At 59.9% G+C, this 16,535-nt stretch overlaps 4 protein-coding genes across 4 annotated transcripts; 1 reads left to right on the forward strand and 3 right to left on the reverse strand.

Annotated features, from left to right (window-relative positions):
• Positions 1–1,201: 1,201 nt before the first annotated feature.
• Positions 1,202–7,149, forward strand: SCHCODRAFT_02594164 (uncharacterized protein). Its single transcript, XM_003026426.2, has 6 exons — positions 1,202–1,642; positions 1,693–2,642; positions 2,690–3,553; positions 3,605–6,602; positions 6,656–6,784; positions 6,835–7,149. Exons 1-6 carry the CDS (start codon positions 1,284–1,286, stop codon positions 6,968–6,970), a joined length of 5,436 nt encoding a protein of 1,811 aa, XP_003026472.1. The 5' UTR covers positions 1,202–1,283; the 3' UTR covers positions 6,971–7,149.
• SCHCODRAFT_01342708 (alpha/beta-hydrolase) lies at positions 7,073–11,050 on the reverse strand (the record flags this gene model as incomplete). Its single annotated transcript, XM_003026532.3, has 10 exons — positions 7,073–7,411; positions 7,534–7,692; positions 7,779–8,423; positions 8,675–8,845; positions 8,963–8,997; positions 9,163–9,207; positions 9,686–9,823; positions 9,957–10,127; positions 10,214–10,796; positions 10,985–11,050. The coding sequence occupies 10 exons, from the start codon at positions 11,048–11,050 to the stop codon at positions 7,295–7,297; spliced, it is 2,130 nt and encodes a 709-aa protein (XP_003026578.1). The 3' UTR covers positions 7,073–7,294.
• A 1,484-nt stretch (positions 11,051–12,534) lies between these two features.
• On the reverse strand, positions 12,535–15,451 carry SCHCODRAFT_02557977 (uncharacterized protein). Its single transcript, XM_050343733.1, has 4 exons — positions 15,204–15,451; positions 14,744–15,147; positions 13,587–13,712; positions 12,535–13,430 (listed from the first exon to the last, which is right to left on the reverse strand). The coding sequence occupies exons 1-4, from the start codon at positions 15,350–15,352 to the stop codon at positions 12,592–12,594; spliced, it is 1,518 nt and encodes a 505-aa protein (XP_050196991.1). The 5' UTR covers positions 15,353–15,451; the 3' UTR covers positions 12,535–12,591.
• Positions 15,452–15,531: 80 nt separating this feature from the next.
• SCHCODRAFT_02129416 (uncharacterized protein) lies at positions 15,532–16,262 on the reverse strand. Its single transcript, XM_050341882.1, has one exon. The coding sequence runs from the start codon at positions 16,169–16,171 to the stop codon at positions 15,707–15,709; it is 465 nt and encodes a 154-aa protein (XP_050196992.1). The 5' UTR covers positions 16,172–16,262; the 3' UTR covers positions 15,532–15,706.
• Positions 16,263–16,535: the final 273 nt, after the last annotated feature.

Here is a 16,535-nt window from a genome sequence, read left to right on the forward strand (position 1 = left end):
GCTTCATCTCCCTTCCCTCTTGAGTTGTGGTACAGTCACTTGCAGAAAAGTTGGCAAGCCCGCGCGTCGCGTTTTTGCTGCCACGAGGCGCCCGCGGCCAATCCTAGGCGTCGTCGCGATCCAGACGACTGCGCTGGCGACGGCATTGGTCGACGCGCCCCACGTGCAGCAAAAAGTGCGGGCGCGGGCCTGCCACCTTTTCTGCAAGTGACTGTAAGCAATCAGGAAGTCAGTACGTTCTTCAATTGTCTGCAATGGTCGGAATCACATCCACGCAAACTTGTCATTGACTCTGGATTTTCTGGCGACTGTTCAACGTCATCTTCTTGAACATCCTGAACATCAAGAGCACCCTAATACTCGGGGTGAGTCGTGACTTAAGCGGCGGCAAGTCTCTGCACTTCTTTAACGATCCTCATTTGATGTGCTACGGATCCTCGTCACTTCGAGTCTCACCTTGCTCTTCTATCTGGCGTCCTTGGCAACTCAATAAAACTCGCGCATCTGCAGGAGGAACTTTATGTCCTAGGGGGTGACCTATATCTGGGCTATGCGGCATATGTCATATCAAACTTTCCTTTCCGTGCCTCATCCGTAAGTGCTGTACTCTTGGTAACGCATGGTATGATTACACGCGAATTTGCAGAAGACACGCAGGATCCTGGCTACACTTACGCGGTCAGCCCCATAATTCGTGGCTATGCGGTGAAGCCTGTGAACATCCATGAATCGCATCTTCGTCGCCTTCGAGATCATTGTAATTACTGAATTTCTTCGTGAGTTGGATGCTGTCGATTTTGCTTGCGCGTCAAATACTACAAGGACTTCGCGCGGTCCTCTCAGGTCGCAATGGCGTACAGGACTTGTTGGTAATATACTGAATGATGGCTTCCATCTCTTCCTTACACGGCTTTCATGACTCTTACGTAGATACGCGAAATTGAGCAGAAGTCTCCCATCCGGAACTTGCATGGCACAAAATGCGACTGGTTCACTGCAGTAGCGACTACAGTAACTTCATAAGCGCTGGTTCTCGCCAAGGATTGCGACACCTTGGAATTACTATCTTGTCAACTCACCAAGCTCTGAAAGTCACCTCAAACCGAGGTTGCAGGCAAAAAGAACAAAGACTTCCGAAAGGAGATAGATCCCAAATTAGTCAGCTCGTTCATGACGCGCCCAAGGCCCAAGACGCTGCTATTGGCAGCCATCAGCTGCGTCGCCGACGCACTCAGTTCCTTCATCCCACCCGCAATTACGACGCTGAGGCTGCTCTGTCGACGATGTCCGGGCTTTCGTTTTCCTTCTCGAAGTTCCTTCCGACAGGCGCTTCGCGCGAGCGCATGCCCTCCGATCCGCTTTCGCATCTGAGATTTGTCCTGGAGACCATGCCGGGGTCGCGAAAATATGTATTCACACCAGCAACGCGTGCAGAGATCCTCTCAGAACTATACGAGGCGTTCTGGGGCCAATATTCACACCTGTTCCTGCCGGACACCAACGCGAGCTTGCCGCTGCACGCGACGCTGAGCGAAGTGCAAGTCGCTCAAGACTTCTGTGGTGCCGCGCAGCCGGACCCAATCATTCCAGGGAGACCGTGTGGGCGGATATTCAGGAAGGGGGAGACATGTTACCGATGCAAGTGCGTATGCTTATTGTGCGAGCTTGCGCGTATGGCTGACACTCGCGTAGAGATTGCGCGACGGACGATTCGGTTGTTATGTGTCTACGATGTTTCAGGGCGACGGACCACAGCAATCACAACGTCAGTTTCTTCATCGCGCAACAGCCCGGCGGGTGCTGCGACTGCGGGGACGACGAAGCATGGCGCGAGTCCATCGGCTGCCCCTTCCACCCTCCCGCAGACACTCCATCACAAGACATGAGACCCACTCTGCCTACTGAGGACTACCTTGCCGTCAAGGACTACCCCTTCCGCATCGACGTGCCGCAGGAGCTACAGCAGACTATGCGGCGAACAGTCGGCTATGCGCTCGACTTCATCATCGACACGCTGGACTACTCGCCCGAGGAGCCCTCCGTGCCCGCCAACGAAGCCGAACTCTGCGTGCAGCCGTCAGCGGACCCCATGACGAAGGATGTGTTCTCGATCGTCCTCTGGAACGACGATAAACACTCGTATGACGAGGTCGCGAAGGTCCTGCGCGATCTGCTGGGGAGGAGCCGCGAGGAAGCCTCAGAGATCCTGCGGAATATGGAGGAGAACGGGCGCGAGGTCATCGAGATGAACTCCAATGCGACGCGTATGCTCGAGATCGCACAAACCATCACGCAGATCGACCTTGGCGTCACTATACGGCGCGCGTACGATACATTCCGCGAGCAAGTCGTCGGCGTGATCATCGAGTGGTTGCTCGACTTGACGCGATGTCGAATGGGTCAGGACGCCCTCATCCTCCGCGAGATAGTCGCGGCGGAACTCATGTCTGCGCAGAGGAAGGAGAACATCTCATTCGCATCATCTACCAGCAATCGCCTTTCATTGAAAGATGTACCCAATCCTAAACGCCTAGACATGCTTTTCCTATACCACACTCGTCTTTGGAAGAAGCCGAGATTGAGCTTGAAGGAGATATACGCGTCGGTCGTGTCCATCAGCAAGGAGCACAAGCTGGCAGTAGGTATGCACTCAACTTTGCGTTCCGTGCTTTAGCTAATGTCCGTCAAGCTGGGCACTTTGCCAACGTATACCACCGCATCATCGACGCATACCTGCTGGTCGACCGCGAAGCCGAAACATCTATCAAGTACTTCGCCCTCCAGCTCTTCACCACCCCCACGGTCGCCAGCCACCTTGCGCGCCAGCATAAGATCGTCACCCGCATCCTCGCCATCATCACTTCCTTCTTCACCAACCAGATCGTCGACAAGCGCATCGTATACCCGCCCGCGGCCGGCGCCACCATCGACGTCGACAGCTTCCCCTTCAAATCGAAGCGCTTCATGCCCGTGTTCAGCGACCTGCGCTACTTGTGTCACTGCGAGCCCGTGCAGCAGCAAATCGCGCGCAATCGGGAGTACCTCGCGCAGTTCGCGAAGACATGCCAGTTGTTCATGTGCGTGAACCCGAACAAGCGCGCGGCGACGAACCATGTGGAGTACGAGACGGATGCGTGGATCAGCGTGTTCAACGTTACCCTGTCGCTTTCGCGGGTGATCAAGGTGTACGGGGAGGCGTTCTCGCATGGCGGCGTGGCGGAGCTCATTGCGGCGATCTCGACGATCATCCACCACATCCTGATGGTGTGTACGTTGTCGGAAAAGCGGCTGGACAGGACGAAGTTCCATCCCATCGCGTTCCATGAGGTTGTCTTCGGCGGCAACTCGTATAATGTCATCGATTTCAACGTGCTCGAGGGTTGGATCAGCTTCCACCATTCTTTGCACTGGCTGCTCGCGGAGCTCTTCAAACATGTCGACTTGCTATCTGAGGAGTCGTTGAAGGCGGTCGGGCTCACTAGCGTGCGGGAAGTCGTCCTCCGCTACGCGAGTGAGCAGGCAATCCTGACCGTCATCGACTTCCCATTACGAGGTCAGTTTCTGCCTTTCTCTTCTCACCTTCTGATGCTGAACGTGTCCCTAGTGCTCGCCATGATCGCTCAGATACGAACTGGTCTTTGGGTCCGCAACGGCTTCGCTATCCGTGGTCAGCTGCTGCACTACCGTGACTTCATGTTGCGCGAGCTCTGCTACGATCAGGACCTCTTCATCCTCCAGACCGCCTTCATCATCCTCGACCCCGAGACCGTGCTCGTCACCATGCTTGACCGCTTCGGGCTCACCAGCTACTTCTCTGGCGTCGTCACCCATCCGGTGTACGACGGCGGGCAGTTGGGCGGCATGGTTGAGGAGTTACTATACGTGCTCATCACGGTGCTCAGCGAGAACGCGAATGCGTCGCGCCTGCCAATACGCTTCGCTGTCCGCCGCGAGATCGTGCACGCGCTTGCTATGGGCCCGGCGTCGTTCACCGACCTGGTGAAACGCGTGGCGGAGCGCTTGGTCGACGACACCTGCTTTGAGGGCGTGCTGCACGAGGTGGCAAACTTCAAGGCACCGGAGGCGACGACGGATATCGGTGTGTACGAGCTCCGCGACGAGTGCTTCGACGAGGTCAACCCGTTCTTCTACCACTACACGCGGAACAAGCGTGAAGAGGTCGACCAGATCTTGCGCGCGCGGCTCAAGAAGAAGACGGGGCAGACGGACCCCGTCATCACGCCCAAGCCGTGGGGTGTCAACTTTGGGCCCTTCGCCAACTTGCCTGTGACGTTCGAGTCAGATGTGCTGCTTCAGATCGTATTCTACGCGGTGTTCAACGTGCTCGTGTTGACCGAGTCCGCGGGCGCGACGCCACCGTCGGCGGAGGCGATCTTGGACCAGGTGTTGCACATGATGATGCTCGCCATCGTTGAGCGCCCGACGGTGTTTGCGGAGAAGGCGGTGACGAAGACATTTGAAGAGAAGAACTTGCTGGACGTACTCTGCGCGCTGGAGCGCAACGACTTGTACAAGACATATCGGCCACGCATCGACTGGATCCTGTCGCGGATCGAAGAGCGTGGCATGTCCGGTGAGGTCGCGCGGCGGCGGCAGGCGCACGAGGGAACGAAGCCAGCGGAGGACCCGGAGGAAGTGAAGAAGCGCGCAGCAAAGGCGCGGCAGGAGGCGATCATGAAGCAGATGAAGGCGCAGCAGGCGAGTTTTGCGGTGAACTTCAACGACCTGGATGACGATGAGGACGAGGATATGGAGGATGCGACGCAGGAGGCGACGTCGTATGGGACGTGTATCGTGTGCCAGGAGGACCTCAACGCCAACAAACCCTTCGGCGCGTTGGGTCTTGTTCAGCCGAGTCGGTTTATGCGGCGACATCCGGACGCGAATCCGGCCTACCTCAACGAGGTGTTGCAGACCCCACCGTCACTGGATCGTCCGATCCAGACGAAACCTCCCAGATTCCCGCCTGAAGAAGCTTTCTCGCGGACGCCTCCACCATTACCGCCACCAAACCTAGACGCCTTCCAACCAAGTTTCACCCGCTTCGGTCTTCACTCCTCAGTTTGCAGCCACATGATGCACCTTGAGTGCTTCCAGGTGTACAGCGTCTCCATCCGCCAGCGACACCGCGCGCAGACCACCCGCAACCACCCGGAGAGCATCCCGCGGAAAGAGTACATCTGCCCGCTCTGTAAGAGCCTTGGCAACGCCATCTTCCCTGTCATCGACGCGCAACCCACTCCCGTTAGCCCACTCCCCTTTCCGGACTGGATCCGCTCCGCCAGCATCAGCATCCTCAAGTCCAAGCCGGATCCGCAGCTTGAGTCGCTCCAGTTCCGCAATGGCACTGGCGAATTCGTCTTCTGGGCGGCGCAGGACCCCGCGTACAGCACGGCCATCCGCGCCGCGGACAAGCCTGACGCTGCCGAGACGCACAAGATGCTCGACACTGTGATGCACATCTGCAAGTCCGTGTCCGCGCAGACTCGACATCTTCGCGACCGCCCGGAGCCCGATGCAGGCGAGCGTGGCGCTGGGATCTACCTACCTGAGGAGCTGCTGGGCTACACGATTGCGTCGATGGAGATCGCGCAGCGCGGACAGCAGGGCACGCATGCGGTGGTGGCGGACTGCTTGTCGGAACCTCAAGCGCGGATGATCCGCGGTCTGCTTACTTGCTTGCAGAAGCTTGCAGCCTTGCACCTGAAGGGAAGGCTTGATGAAGGGCGGGAGGCGGTCCAGCACGCGATCATCAAGCGCTTACTGCCAGAATGGAGTCGTACATCGCTGACATCGTTCTCATACCCGCTGCTGTTACGCGACCCCTTCACGGTGCTCGTCGAGACTGCGGCAATCGCGCCCGAGATGCTGCAGTATGTTCTGGTCCTCACATACTACGCCTGCCTCGCGCGCACCGTCATCGGCCTCGTCTACGTGCTCAACAAGACGCGGAGCGTAGCGACAATGCAGCTCACGCGGCGGCAGCACGAAGGCATCTTTGGCGACGTGCGCATGTTCTTCATGTCCGTCGTTCGCCACTCGCCCGTCTTCGAGCACACCGCGACGCTCGTGTTCGAGACCTTCGGCGAGGCGCGTATTGAGCGGCTGCTCTACGCGTTCACGCTTCCCTTCCTTCGGCGCGCGTCCATCCTCTGCCGCGCGGCTCTGCCCAGACAGTTCGCTGTGCCCGAGGGCGCGGGCATGAGCGCCGAGTGCGAGTACTCGCGGCTGCTCACCCTGCTCGGCATCCCGCCGCTCGCAGACCTCCCCCGCCAGGACACGCTCCAGAACGCGCTGTCCGGCTGGTGCGCGCACTACGGGCACTCGCATGCCGCGGCGCAGCTCAACTGCGGGGTCGTGCTCGACTACCCGGTGGTCTACCAGCTCGCGCGGCTGCCCGCCATGCTGGACACGCTGTTCATCGACCAGGAGCGGACGATGCGGTGTGCGAGCTGTAAGATGGTGCCGGCGGATGCGGCGCTGTGTTTGCTATGCGGGACGGCGTGCTGCTTGCAGAGCGACTGCTGCAAGGACACGGAGGGCGGTGGGGAGCACGGGGAGTGCAACATGCATATGAGGGAGTGAGTGATCAGCTCCAAGTTAGTCTTTCGTGTGCTGACGGTTGTGTCTGCAGATGCGGCGGAGCTATCGGCGTGTTCTTCCTCGTCAAGCGCTGTGCGGTGCTCTACCTTTACGCCAACAACGGCGCGTTCACGCCGTCACCGTACCTCGATGCGCATGGCGAGATGGACTCGTCGATGAGGTGCGTTCTTGTGGACAGTGGGGGTCACGTGACTGACCTTATCTGCGCAGACGCGGTCGTCGCCAGTACCTACACCATGCGCGGTGGGAGGACATCCGCAAGATATGGCTGAATCATGGGATACCGACGCTCATCGCGCGCAAGCTTGAGAGTACGGTGGACTCTGGAGGGTGGGAGACACTGTGAGGTGCAAGTAGCATCGCGAGGGCGAAGGAGCCCACGTGTGAAGGAAGAAGTAATGTATTCCTGTTGTCCTTTCCTCTGCTATCCAAACGCAATGTAATCTTCTCTGCATCATTCCCATTCTCTGTAGCCTAATCATTTGTCTGCTTCGAGCTATAGCATAGAATATTCTCCCTCTCCCTGCAGCTCAGCCCTGATCCCAGTCCCTAAGACAGAAGGTACGTGTAATAAGTTAGGAAGAACGATTGTTCGCGTCTGTCATTGAACGAGCGGCACACAGTGACTGTCGTCGGTGCGAGATTGACCAGTCCGTGAAGGAAGACAGATCTACACCGCCGACGCTGCCAGGATCTCCGATTTGACGCGCGCCTGAGTAACGTCGGAGTCGGGGAATAGCACCACGCTATCATCAATCTCGCACACCGTGTCGTCGCCCGTCGGGAGCTGCAGATCAGTCAGCCTCGAGCCCACCTCTCGGTCGTGGTACCGTATATCATGTGTATGGTTCATCCCCACAACGAAGGTGTGTGGTGTAAGTTTGCAAGGAAGGAAATAATCCCGCTCACCTCCCCATCCTGGAAATACCGGCTCACCACCCCGATCGTGCAGCTCGACTTCTCCGCGAGGCTCGCGTGCCCGAAGCCGTTTTGCCTTACGAGCACGGCGCTGTCGCCCAGGAGGTCGGCCATGAGCTGCGCGTTCTCGAAGGGGGTGACGGGGTCGGCCTGAGAGGAGGACAGGTCAGTAAGCTATTCAGACCTAACATTGACGGGGCAACCTGGATGGCGACGACACGAATCACAGTACGCACCGTAGTACCAATGACCAACACCTTATTCTTCAGCTCTTTATCCCACGGCCCCGTATACCGCTCCACCGCCCGCGCCGGCCACGCGAAGCACAGATTGCCCTGCGCGCCCCATTGGGGGCCGAACATGGCGGACACGTTGGTGGAGGCGTAGGCGATGGCCTCGAAGCCGCCGCGCATGGTCATGTCGAAATTGGGAGGTGAACTGGAGTCGGGAACAGTGTCTGCATCAACGCCGTCCCCGCAGTAAATGGCCTCGAACTCGTAGGTGTGCGGCTCGGATGGTGCAACCTGGCGCTTGGACGGGGCGACCTGCCGCTTCGACGGGGCGACCTGCCGCTTGGACGGGGTGCTATCGGCCAAAGATCTGGTGGGGATCTGCCAGCGGTGCTTGAAGGACGCGTGCGCCTCAGGCGTGCTGCTCGAGCTCCCCTTGCTTCTCGCGCTGGAGTTTGTCGTGCTAGTCGAGTTGTCTGATGTGGAGTTCGCCGCCATCCCCTGCAACTTCTCCCCATAAGCCTCCAGATACCCCGCCAAGCTCGCCCAACTCGTCGGCTCCGCGAGGGCTTCGAAGAGGTAGGTGCGGGCCTGCGCGGAGGTCATGGTGTCGCTGAGGTCCGCGCCGGAGGCGGCGAGGGTGTGGGCGAGCTGGGTGGGTGGTGAGTGCTCATTCCGCCGCTTCTTTGTCGGTGGAGTAGGGGTCCCGGTTCACTGGAAGGGCGGCACAGAGTAGACAATAGTCACGAATACGAACTCCGCCGCGAATCAGAGATGAACTCCGCCGCGGGTCAAAGACGAACCCCGTGGCGAATCGAAGACGAACTCCATCGCGAATCAGAGACGAACTCCGTCGCCAACCAAAGACAAGGATGATCTTAGCACCCTGGCAGAACACTCACATCCAACATCCCCTGCACCCTTTCCTTGATACCCTCGCTCGAGTCCGTCTCATTCTTTCCCGAATTCGTGGTATTCTTCGCCAACGCACAGCTCCCCGGCCCCGCGAGCGCGCACGCAGTGGTAAAGCCCTCGAAGGCCTCGTCCGCGTCGACGACGTCGTTAGGGAAGTACTGGGTGGGATATGAGTACGACCATTACGATGAGTACGACCGTTACGATGAGTACGACCGTTACGATGAGTACGACCGTTACGATGAGAACTCTACGTCGCCAGCAGAGGCACTCACCTCCGTCGTTGGCTTGTTCGCGTACAGGAGCGGGTCTGTACATGTGTACTGCGTCAGCGACGTATTTTCTCCATGTCGGAGACGCATTCTTCTACACGTCAGAGACGTATTTTACCCACGTCAGCGACGCACTCTCTCCACGTCAGCAACGCACTCCCTCCACGCCAAGTCTTTCGCCTACGAAAATAGAGAACACTCACTCATACACCCATCGAGGACGACGTGACCGACGCGGTCTGGGAACACTACGGGACGAAGTTAGTACGCGCGTCTATTCCGTCTGAATGGCCCCCGCCATCCTGGCTGCCACACAAGCCGTGATATAACGTAGACAGGAGAAGTGGGAGCGGGAGGAAATGAGAAAGGGAGCGGGAGCGGAAGAAAATGAAGAAGGAAGCGGAAGCGGGAGGAAAGCTGGAAAAGGCCGGGAGAGGAAAGCTGGCAATGGCCGGAAGAGGAAATCTGGCAAAGGTCGGGAGAAGAGTGCGAGGCAGGCATTTGGAGCGCAGGTTCAAGCAAAAACGGCAGGGTATGATGAAACGGCAGGGAAAGATGAGGGAGAGACAATGATGGGGTAGGCTGGACGAAGGACGACGGCAGGAGGGGATAGCCCGCCGCGCTCGTCTGATATCCCACCGCGCTCGACTCGCCCTAACAAAGAAATGACGCTTAGGAGGGGATCGATGGACGCTTAGTAGGGGATCGACCTCGCCCGTGACTTACTATTCACAAACACAAACCCCAACATGCTCCCGTACGAGAAGCCCCAATAGTTGATCTCTTGCGCCCCCGGGTCGAGGTAGTCGGCCAGTGCGGCCATGTCGCGCGCCGCGGCGGCGGTGCCGAGGTAGGGGAGGTTGGCTGGTGGACCTCATCGTCAGGAGAGAGTTGGTGGACCCCAACGTTCAGAGAGAGTCGGTGAACCGCATCGTCGAAAGAGCGTTGGTGGACCGCATTGTTAGCAGATAGTTGGAATAATGAGAGATGTACCCACCCGCGCTATCCGCCTCCGCACACTTCTGCCCCAGCGCCCGATACTTCGCCTCCATCTCGTCCACATGCGAATAAAACTCCGTGAGTTGATCCCCGTCCGAGAGGTTGCCCCTGATGTCCAAACCCTCCGTTTCCATAGTCCCTTCGAACAGTTCATTCCACTCTTCGTCGGCTATACTCGTACTCTCGTCAGTGGCGGGGCGTCTGTTGCAGAGGAGAACCAAGAAAAGAAAAAAGAGTAAGAACAGAACGGCTCACTCAAACATCCCGGCGCCCCCGGCTCGGTATGCCCCACGCCGCGCGGGTCCCAGGACACCATATCGTAGCCGCCGCCGTCCATCGCATCGTAGCCGCCGCCGACCATCGCAGCCAGGTCGGGTCCATAGCCCAAAACAAAGGCGACGCCGGAGCCGCCCGGCCCGCCTGGGTTGACGAACACCGTCCCCTTCCGCTCGCCCTGGGCGGGGTAGCGGGCGACGGCGAGCTTGGCGGTGCCTGTGGGTGGGTTCAGTGCTTGGGTTCTCGCCTTCGGTCCACTTCTGTCTCTCGTCTGCACTGCTCCCTCTTGTCTCCACTTCTCCCTCCCTCTTTCTCGTCTCCACCTCTCTCTCACTTTCTCCTCCTCCCCAAACCACATGCGCTCGTGCACGAACCTGCACCGGCATCCCCAAACCGTCCAGGCACCCACAGACGCGTCCGCATTGCACGCACCTACACTCGCATCCCCATAATCCATCGGCACCTCGAAGAAGCCGCACGTGATGTTGAGCGGGTCGCCAATTGCGTAGCGCCAGTCGAGGGTGGTGCAGGAGGCCCAGGAGATGGTCGAGGAGGTGGCGCGCTGGCAGGGTGGGTTAGTATTATGTGGGCGAGAGTGGGTTATATGTGGGTGGGTGGGTTGTGTGTGGGTAAGGGGGTTGATGAGAGGGGGGGATGGAGGAGGTAAGGGAGGGCGAGAGAAAGGGGAGTGAGAGAGGGATATCGGGAAGGTGAGGGAGTGAGAGAGGAAGGAGGAGAAGGGAGACCAACCTCATTGACCGACGGGCTGGCCGCGATAAGCGCCGCGAGAGTTAGAGCTGTGGTGGCGATGGTCATCGCGCGGACAGAGGAGCGGGGAAGCAAGTATACTGTGCGTCGCCGATCTCAACGCCGTCCATTATATACCACTCGCGTGCGGGCGCTCGACGCGCATCCGCACAGGCACTCGTCCCCGAGACGAAACGCGAGGCAGGATGCGGTCGTTCGAGCCTCGAGTACGTACGAGTAGGAAGCCCAATGGAGGGCGCATGCAGTAGTCTCCCATCGCATGCAGTGCTGCCTAGACACTGGAGAGGACAACGCTGGCGTCCTAGAGGACATCGTTCCCCACTGAAGAGGACAACGCTTCCCACTGAAGCGAGCATACATAGGGGGTCAAGGGGTATTGTCTGCTTCCTCACAGGAGAATTGCGTGCGTCTTCAAGGCGGATTGTCTGCGTCCTCGCCGAGGTGTGCATGAACGGTCCGTTAACTACGGATTTCTCTAGTAGTCGTACCACAAAAGAATGCAGTATTGAATATGCGCACAGAGCATGGAAAGCAGACGCTCGTCGTACAGAGGATGGTGATGCATCACAGGAGGATGGTAATAGATTACTGAGGATGGCGATGAATTGCACAATATGGCGATGAGCAAAGATTGGCAGCTGGAAACAGCCGGAGTTATAGCCCACCGTAACGCGGTCAGGTGATCATGTTCCTTCCCGCCACGCGCAGCGTGTTTACGCGCCTCGAGTCTGTTCGCCGCGCCCCGAGTCTGCTCGCCCGCACCACGGATGTGCATTGATCGCTTCCTCAAAGCAGACTACGAGCAGGCATCGCTTCTTCGACGCAGACCATGGGCGGGGTGGATAAGGGATCTCCAAGAGAAACAGGGGATCTCCCGGTAAGAGAAACGGGGATCTCCGGAAGAGAAACAGGGATCCAGTTCAGCATCCGCGGTATCCATTGGCCGATGCAAAGAGGACGGCTGATGAAAAAAGGATAGCTGATGCAAAGAAAGAGGTCGGCTGGTGAAGAGAGAGCGGGGCTGATGAAGAGAGGACGGGGCTGATGAAGAGAGGACGGCCGGTCAAGCCGGTCAAGGGATGGCTGCCAGTCAAGGCAGGGTACTGGCTCTGGACAGGGAACTAGTACAGTGGCTCGGGACAGGGTACTACAGTGGCTCCGGACAGGGTACTAGCTTCGGACAGGGCACTAGCTCCGGGGTGAAGGACAAAAACCCGGAAGCTGCTTGGATTCCCTACGGCGACTAGTACTTGAGGTCCCGGCGGCCACTAGTAATTCAAGTCCAACGAGTTTACTACCGGTGCGCGGGAGGAAGACGTCGCTTGAGCACCCAAGCATCGCTCGATTACCCCTGCTCAAGTGAATGTCCATCACCCAAGTGAGCGTCGGGTACCCAGGCGAGCGTGGCTGTATAGCCGAGCGTCAGTTACCCAGACAAGCATCGGATACCCAGGCAAGCGGGAGGAAGACGTTGCTCGATTAATTTCCCCTGCTCAAGTGAGCGTCGGATACCCAAGTGAGCGTGGGTTACCCTTGCTCAAGTGAGAGGGGCTGTCCAGGCGAGCGTGGCTGGCACAAACGTGACAGTCCTACATCGTCCGCTGTCGAGGGAGGCGCGCTTCGTCTGCAACTGGCTCGATGAGCTTCGCTCGAGAGCTGGGGCGTCGCCTGCTTTCGAAGATCTCGCCCGCCTGCTGTCGAGAGGTGCGCTTCGTCCGCTGTCGATGGAGACGCGCTTGGTCCGCTTTCGAGGTTGCTTGTCGTCCGCTGGCGAGGGAGGCGCGCTTCGTCCGCTGTCGAGGAGGAAAGAGCCCGCCTGACTCGAGGTGAGAGAGCCCGCCCTCTGTCGAAGCGGAAGCGCTCGCCCGACTGTCGAGGGAGAAAGAGCCCGCCTGACTCGAAGTGGAACCGCTCGCCTGACTCCAGAGTGGAAGAGCTCGCCCGACTGGAGGGGACGAGCTCGCCCGACCCGAGGGGGAAAGAACCCGCTTGACTCCTAGGGAAAGAGCTCGCCCGGCCCGTCCAGTCCGCGACGAACGAGGCGCATCCAGCTCGAGACGGACGGGGCGCGTCTTCATTCGCGGGAGGACAGAGCGGCGGAGGACGCGGGCGCGGGAGGGGAAGGACGCGGTTGAAGGCAGAGAGAGGGGAGTCGGAGGGGACGTGGGCGGAGAGAGTAGAGGCGGAGAGAGCGGGCGGAGAAAGCGGAGTTGGAGGACGCGGGTGGAGAGAGCGAGGAGCGGTGCGCGCTGACCATCGTCGGACTCGTCCACCAGACCATCATCGACGGACTCGTTCACCACACCATCGACGGGCTCGTCTACCAGACTGCCGGACCATCCATTGTCAGACTTGCCCTCACACACCACACCATCGTCAGACTCGTCCACCAGAGACCACAAGCCGGCCGTCGAAGGAGCGGCGCGCGCTGGTCATCGAAGGAGCTGAGGAGCGCTGACTATCGAAAGAGCGGTGCACGCTAACCATCGAAGGTGCGGTGCGCGCTAACCATCGAAGGTGCGGTGCGCGCTGGCCGTCGGAGAAGCCGCGTGCGCTGGCCATCAAGGGAGCCGCGCGCGCTGACCGTCGAAGGAGCGGCGCGCGCTGATCATCGGAGGAGCGCGCTGCTCACCAGTCGGCCGATTTGAGGAGGTCGGGAGGGGTGATGGGGAGCTCAAGCCATGCGAGATTGGGGAGGTCGGGAGGGGTGCTGGAGGAGGTCGGGAGGAGTCGAGGAGAAGCGACACGCAAGAATCGAGGAGCTTCCCCCGCTGGCTCCCCCCGCTCGACCACCCGCTCGCTCTCCAAGCCTCGCGTCGCCCGCTTGTCCTTGACGACCTTCGCCCACTATCTCTCAACGACCCTCGAGTCCGCCCGCCCGTCTGCTTCCCACTCTCGCCGAGCCTTGCCCGCCTGCCTGCTCCCCTCGAGTCCGCCCACCCGCCCGCCCGCCCGCCTGCTCACTCTCAACGACCTTCTCCCACCCGGCCCCTTACTCTCCCCGCCGAGCCTCGCCTGGCCTCACCCGCTCACTCGCTCTCACTCTCGCTCGCCCGCTCGCTCTTGACAAGCTTCCCCCACTTGCTCGCTCTTGACAAGCTTCCCCCGCCGGCTCGCGGAATGAAGAGCCTTGCCCGCCCACTGCTTCGCGGAATGAGCCTCGCCCGCTGGCCCACGGAACGCAGAGGCGGGGCGTCCCCGCAAGCTAAATGACGAGCTGGGGCCTCGCCCGCTGCCTCGCGGAACACAGAGCTTGGGCGTCGCCCGCTGCCTCGCGGAACGCAGAGCTGGGGCGTCGCCCTGACGTGGATGGGAGAGGGAGAGGCAGAGAAGGCGAAATGAAGCGGTGTGGCGTCCCCGCTGCCTCCCCGACCCTCGCCCGACCTCCCTGGCTCGCGCGCATGAGCCTCTCGCCGACCCCCGCTCGCCCGCCTGCTCCCCGAGCCTCGCCCGCTAGCTCGCGGAACGCAGAGCTGGGGCGTCCCCGCAAGCGGGTGCCTTCGACGTGAGGAGGCGTGAGATGCGTGTGGGGGGGGGGGGGGGGGGGGAGGCGTGAGAAGGGAGAGGGCGAGAGGGAGAGGGAGAGGGCGAGAGGGGGGGAGAGGGGGGATGAGAAGGGGGCGCATGGTGCAGCGTCCTTCGTTCTCGCTTTATCGGTGAAGCGGCGCATCGCCCTTCGTCCTCGCGTGCTCGGCGCATCTTCGACATCAGTGGCTGGCGAACTCGACGAGATGCATCTACCTCGGTGGCTTGCTCGGCGAACCTCCAACATCCGTGGCTGGCGAGGAGGCGGGGTAAGTTGTTCACTACTGAGGTCGCCGGGGCCCATCGTCCTCCAACTGGATTGAGGTCGAAGGATGAGGTCGAAGAGGCGCTTAGAGTTTCCCGCCTGGACTGAGGTCGATGTGGTCCGCACGGACTGAGGCGGACGTTGTTCACTAGTACTGAGATCGAAGTTGTCCGCCTGGCCTGCGGTCGACGTCATTCGGCCGGATTGAGGTCGACGCTGTCCACCCGGACTGAGGTCGACGTTGTTCACTAGTACTGAGGTCGACGTTGTCCGCCTGAACTGAAGCGCTGCGAGTTGACCACCAGTACCGAGGTCGCCGAATTGGTCGAATATGACGAGACGCATCGCATCGTCTCTGGGTCGAAAAGCACCGCCTCTGGGTCGAGATACTGTAGGCCGCCTCAGACTCACTTGCTCCCTCGTCCCAGTCGACCCAGTCGCTCCCTCGTCACAGTCGACCCAGTCGTCCCCTTCGACCCACTCGTCCTGGTTGCTCCCTCGTCCCAGTCGTCCCAGTCGCCCCCTAGTCGCCCCCGTGGCTCGGTCGTCGTCCCAGCCATCCCAGTGTGGAATTGAGGCGATTCCTAGCGAGGAAGCGAGGGAAAGGGGCGGAGTCGTAGATACGCGCTTGACGCGTAGAGCGTCTTTGGGAATGGAAGATATGAGTTAACGCGCCGGGCGTCGCCCAACGCTTGCAGGAAGGAAGAGGTGAAAATAAGGAGAACTCAGCGTATTAGTGCGGTGTGTGCTCTGCTCGGGGCTCGTTGGCGCTGCTCGGGGCTCGGGGCTCTGCTCGTCGTCTCTGCTCGGGCTCGATGAAGGTAGGAAGCAAGAAGATGATTTTTCCCGCGCCACCGGGCTGCAGGGAAGGCGACGCCATCGCCCGAAGGCTGATGTGCGCAATCGCCGATAATCTACAAATATTCGGTAAATATGAACGCCGAAGCGTGTAATCCCGCGCAATGGGGCAACGGCAATGTAAGGCCGTCATAAGAAGAAAAGGCGGCGTCCGTACTAAAGGAGCGCGGCCGAAGGGGGGCGATATACGAAAAAGCGCCGTGCTCGTCCATACCACGAAACCCAAGCCCAACCCGCGCGTCAGTGCGCGTATCCCACGCTCCAATCCCTGTTCCGACCCTGCGCGACCCTTCATTCATCAGCCCTTCCTCCCCGCGCGCCTCGCACCTTGCGGCTTCCGAACCATTTTTGCGCGCTGATCCCGAGTTCAAGCAGCTGGCTGCAAGCACAGCGGGCCGAAAAGCAATGCAGTGGCTGTTTGATGGGCTGATAGACGTGTGGAGCTGAAGGGAAATGTGAGAGTAGAGCCGTCCGACGGAGAGGGAGGGGTGAGGGTGAGCGAGAAGGCAGAGAAGCGGCATGTCCGAATCGGGAAGGAGCGATCAAAGTTGGCGTAGCACGTAGCTTCTTCGAGCTCCTTGAGAGGCTCGGCCATACTTTTCTGTGATAATAACAATATGGTAGACTATGCGTAGGAATTTGGAAGAGGGTAGGAATTCAGGAATGAAGTGTTTTTATCCAAACACCTGCGCCACGAGCGAGTCACGAGCCCGGACCGTGGGAAGAGACCAACCCACGCGTGGCGTAAGCTACTATTCGACACCAGTCGTCCCCGTGGCTCGCTCCCTCGTCGCCCCCGTGGCTGAAAGGCTGCCCGTCCTGTGGCTTGAGTGAGGTTGCGCCGCTCAGAGGTTTGTCGCACGGCGCTCAGAGTTTCGTCGCACG

Source organism: Schizophyllum commune (assembly GCF_000143185.2).
Source record: "Schizophyllum commune H4-8 unplaced genomic scaffold SCHCOscaffold_17, whole genome shotgun sequence".
NCBI classification, from domain to species: Eukaryota; Fungi; Basidiomycota; class Agaricomycetes; order Agaricales; family Schizophyllaceae; genus Schizophyllum; species Schizophyllum commune.

What these genes read in the sequence shown, in the direction of transcription:
- SCHCODRAFT_02594164 (XM_003026426.2), top strand. Translation starts at nt 1,284, where the DNA reads ATGTCCGGGCTTTCGTTTTCCTTCTCGAAGTTCCTTCCGACAGGCGCT. An exon ending in GGAGCACAAGCTGGCAGTAG is followed by an intron (nt 2,643 to 2,689) that starts GTATGCACTCAA and finishes ATGTCCGTCAAG; the next exon opens with CTGGGCACTTTGCCAACGTA. An exon ending in TGCAACATGCATATGAGGGA is followed by an intron (nt 6,603 to 6,655) that starts GTGAGTGATCAG and finishes TTGTGTCTGCAG; the next exon opens with ATGCGGCGGAGCTATCGGCG.
- SCHCODRAFT_02557977 (XM_050343733.1), bottom strand. Translation starts at nt 15,352, where the DNA reads ATGGCTGGGACGACGACCGAGCCACGGGGGCGACTAGGGGGCGACTGG. An exon ending in TCGCCGAGCAAGCCACCGAG is followed by an intron (nt 13,713 to 14,743) that starts GTAGATGCATCT and finishes GACCTCCTCCAG; the next exon opens with CACCCCTCCCGACCTCCCCA. An exon ending in CGCGCGCCGCTCCTTCGACG is followed by an intron (nt 13,431 to 13,586) that starts GTCAGCGCGCGC and finishes TTCGATGACCAG; the next exon opens with CGCGCGCCGCTCCTTCGACG.
- SCHCODRAFT_02129416 (XM_050341882.1), bottom strand. Translation starts at nt 16,171, where the DNA reads ATGCCGCTTCTCTGCCTTCTCGCTCACCCTCACCCCTCCCTCTCCGTC.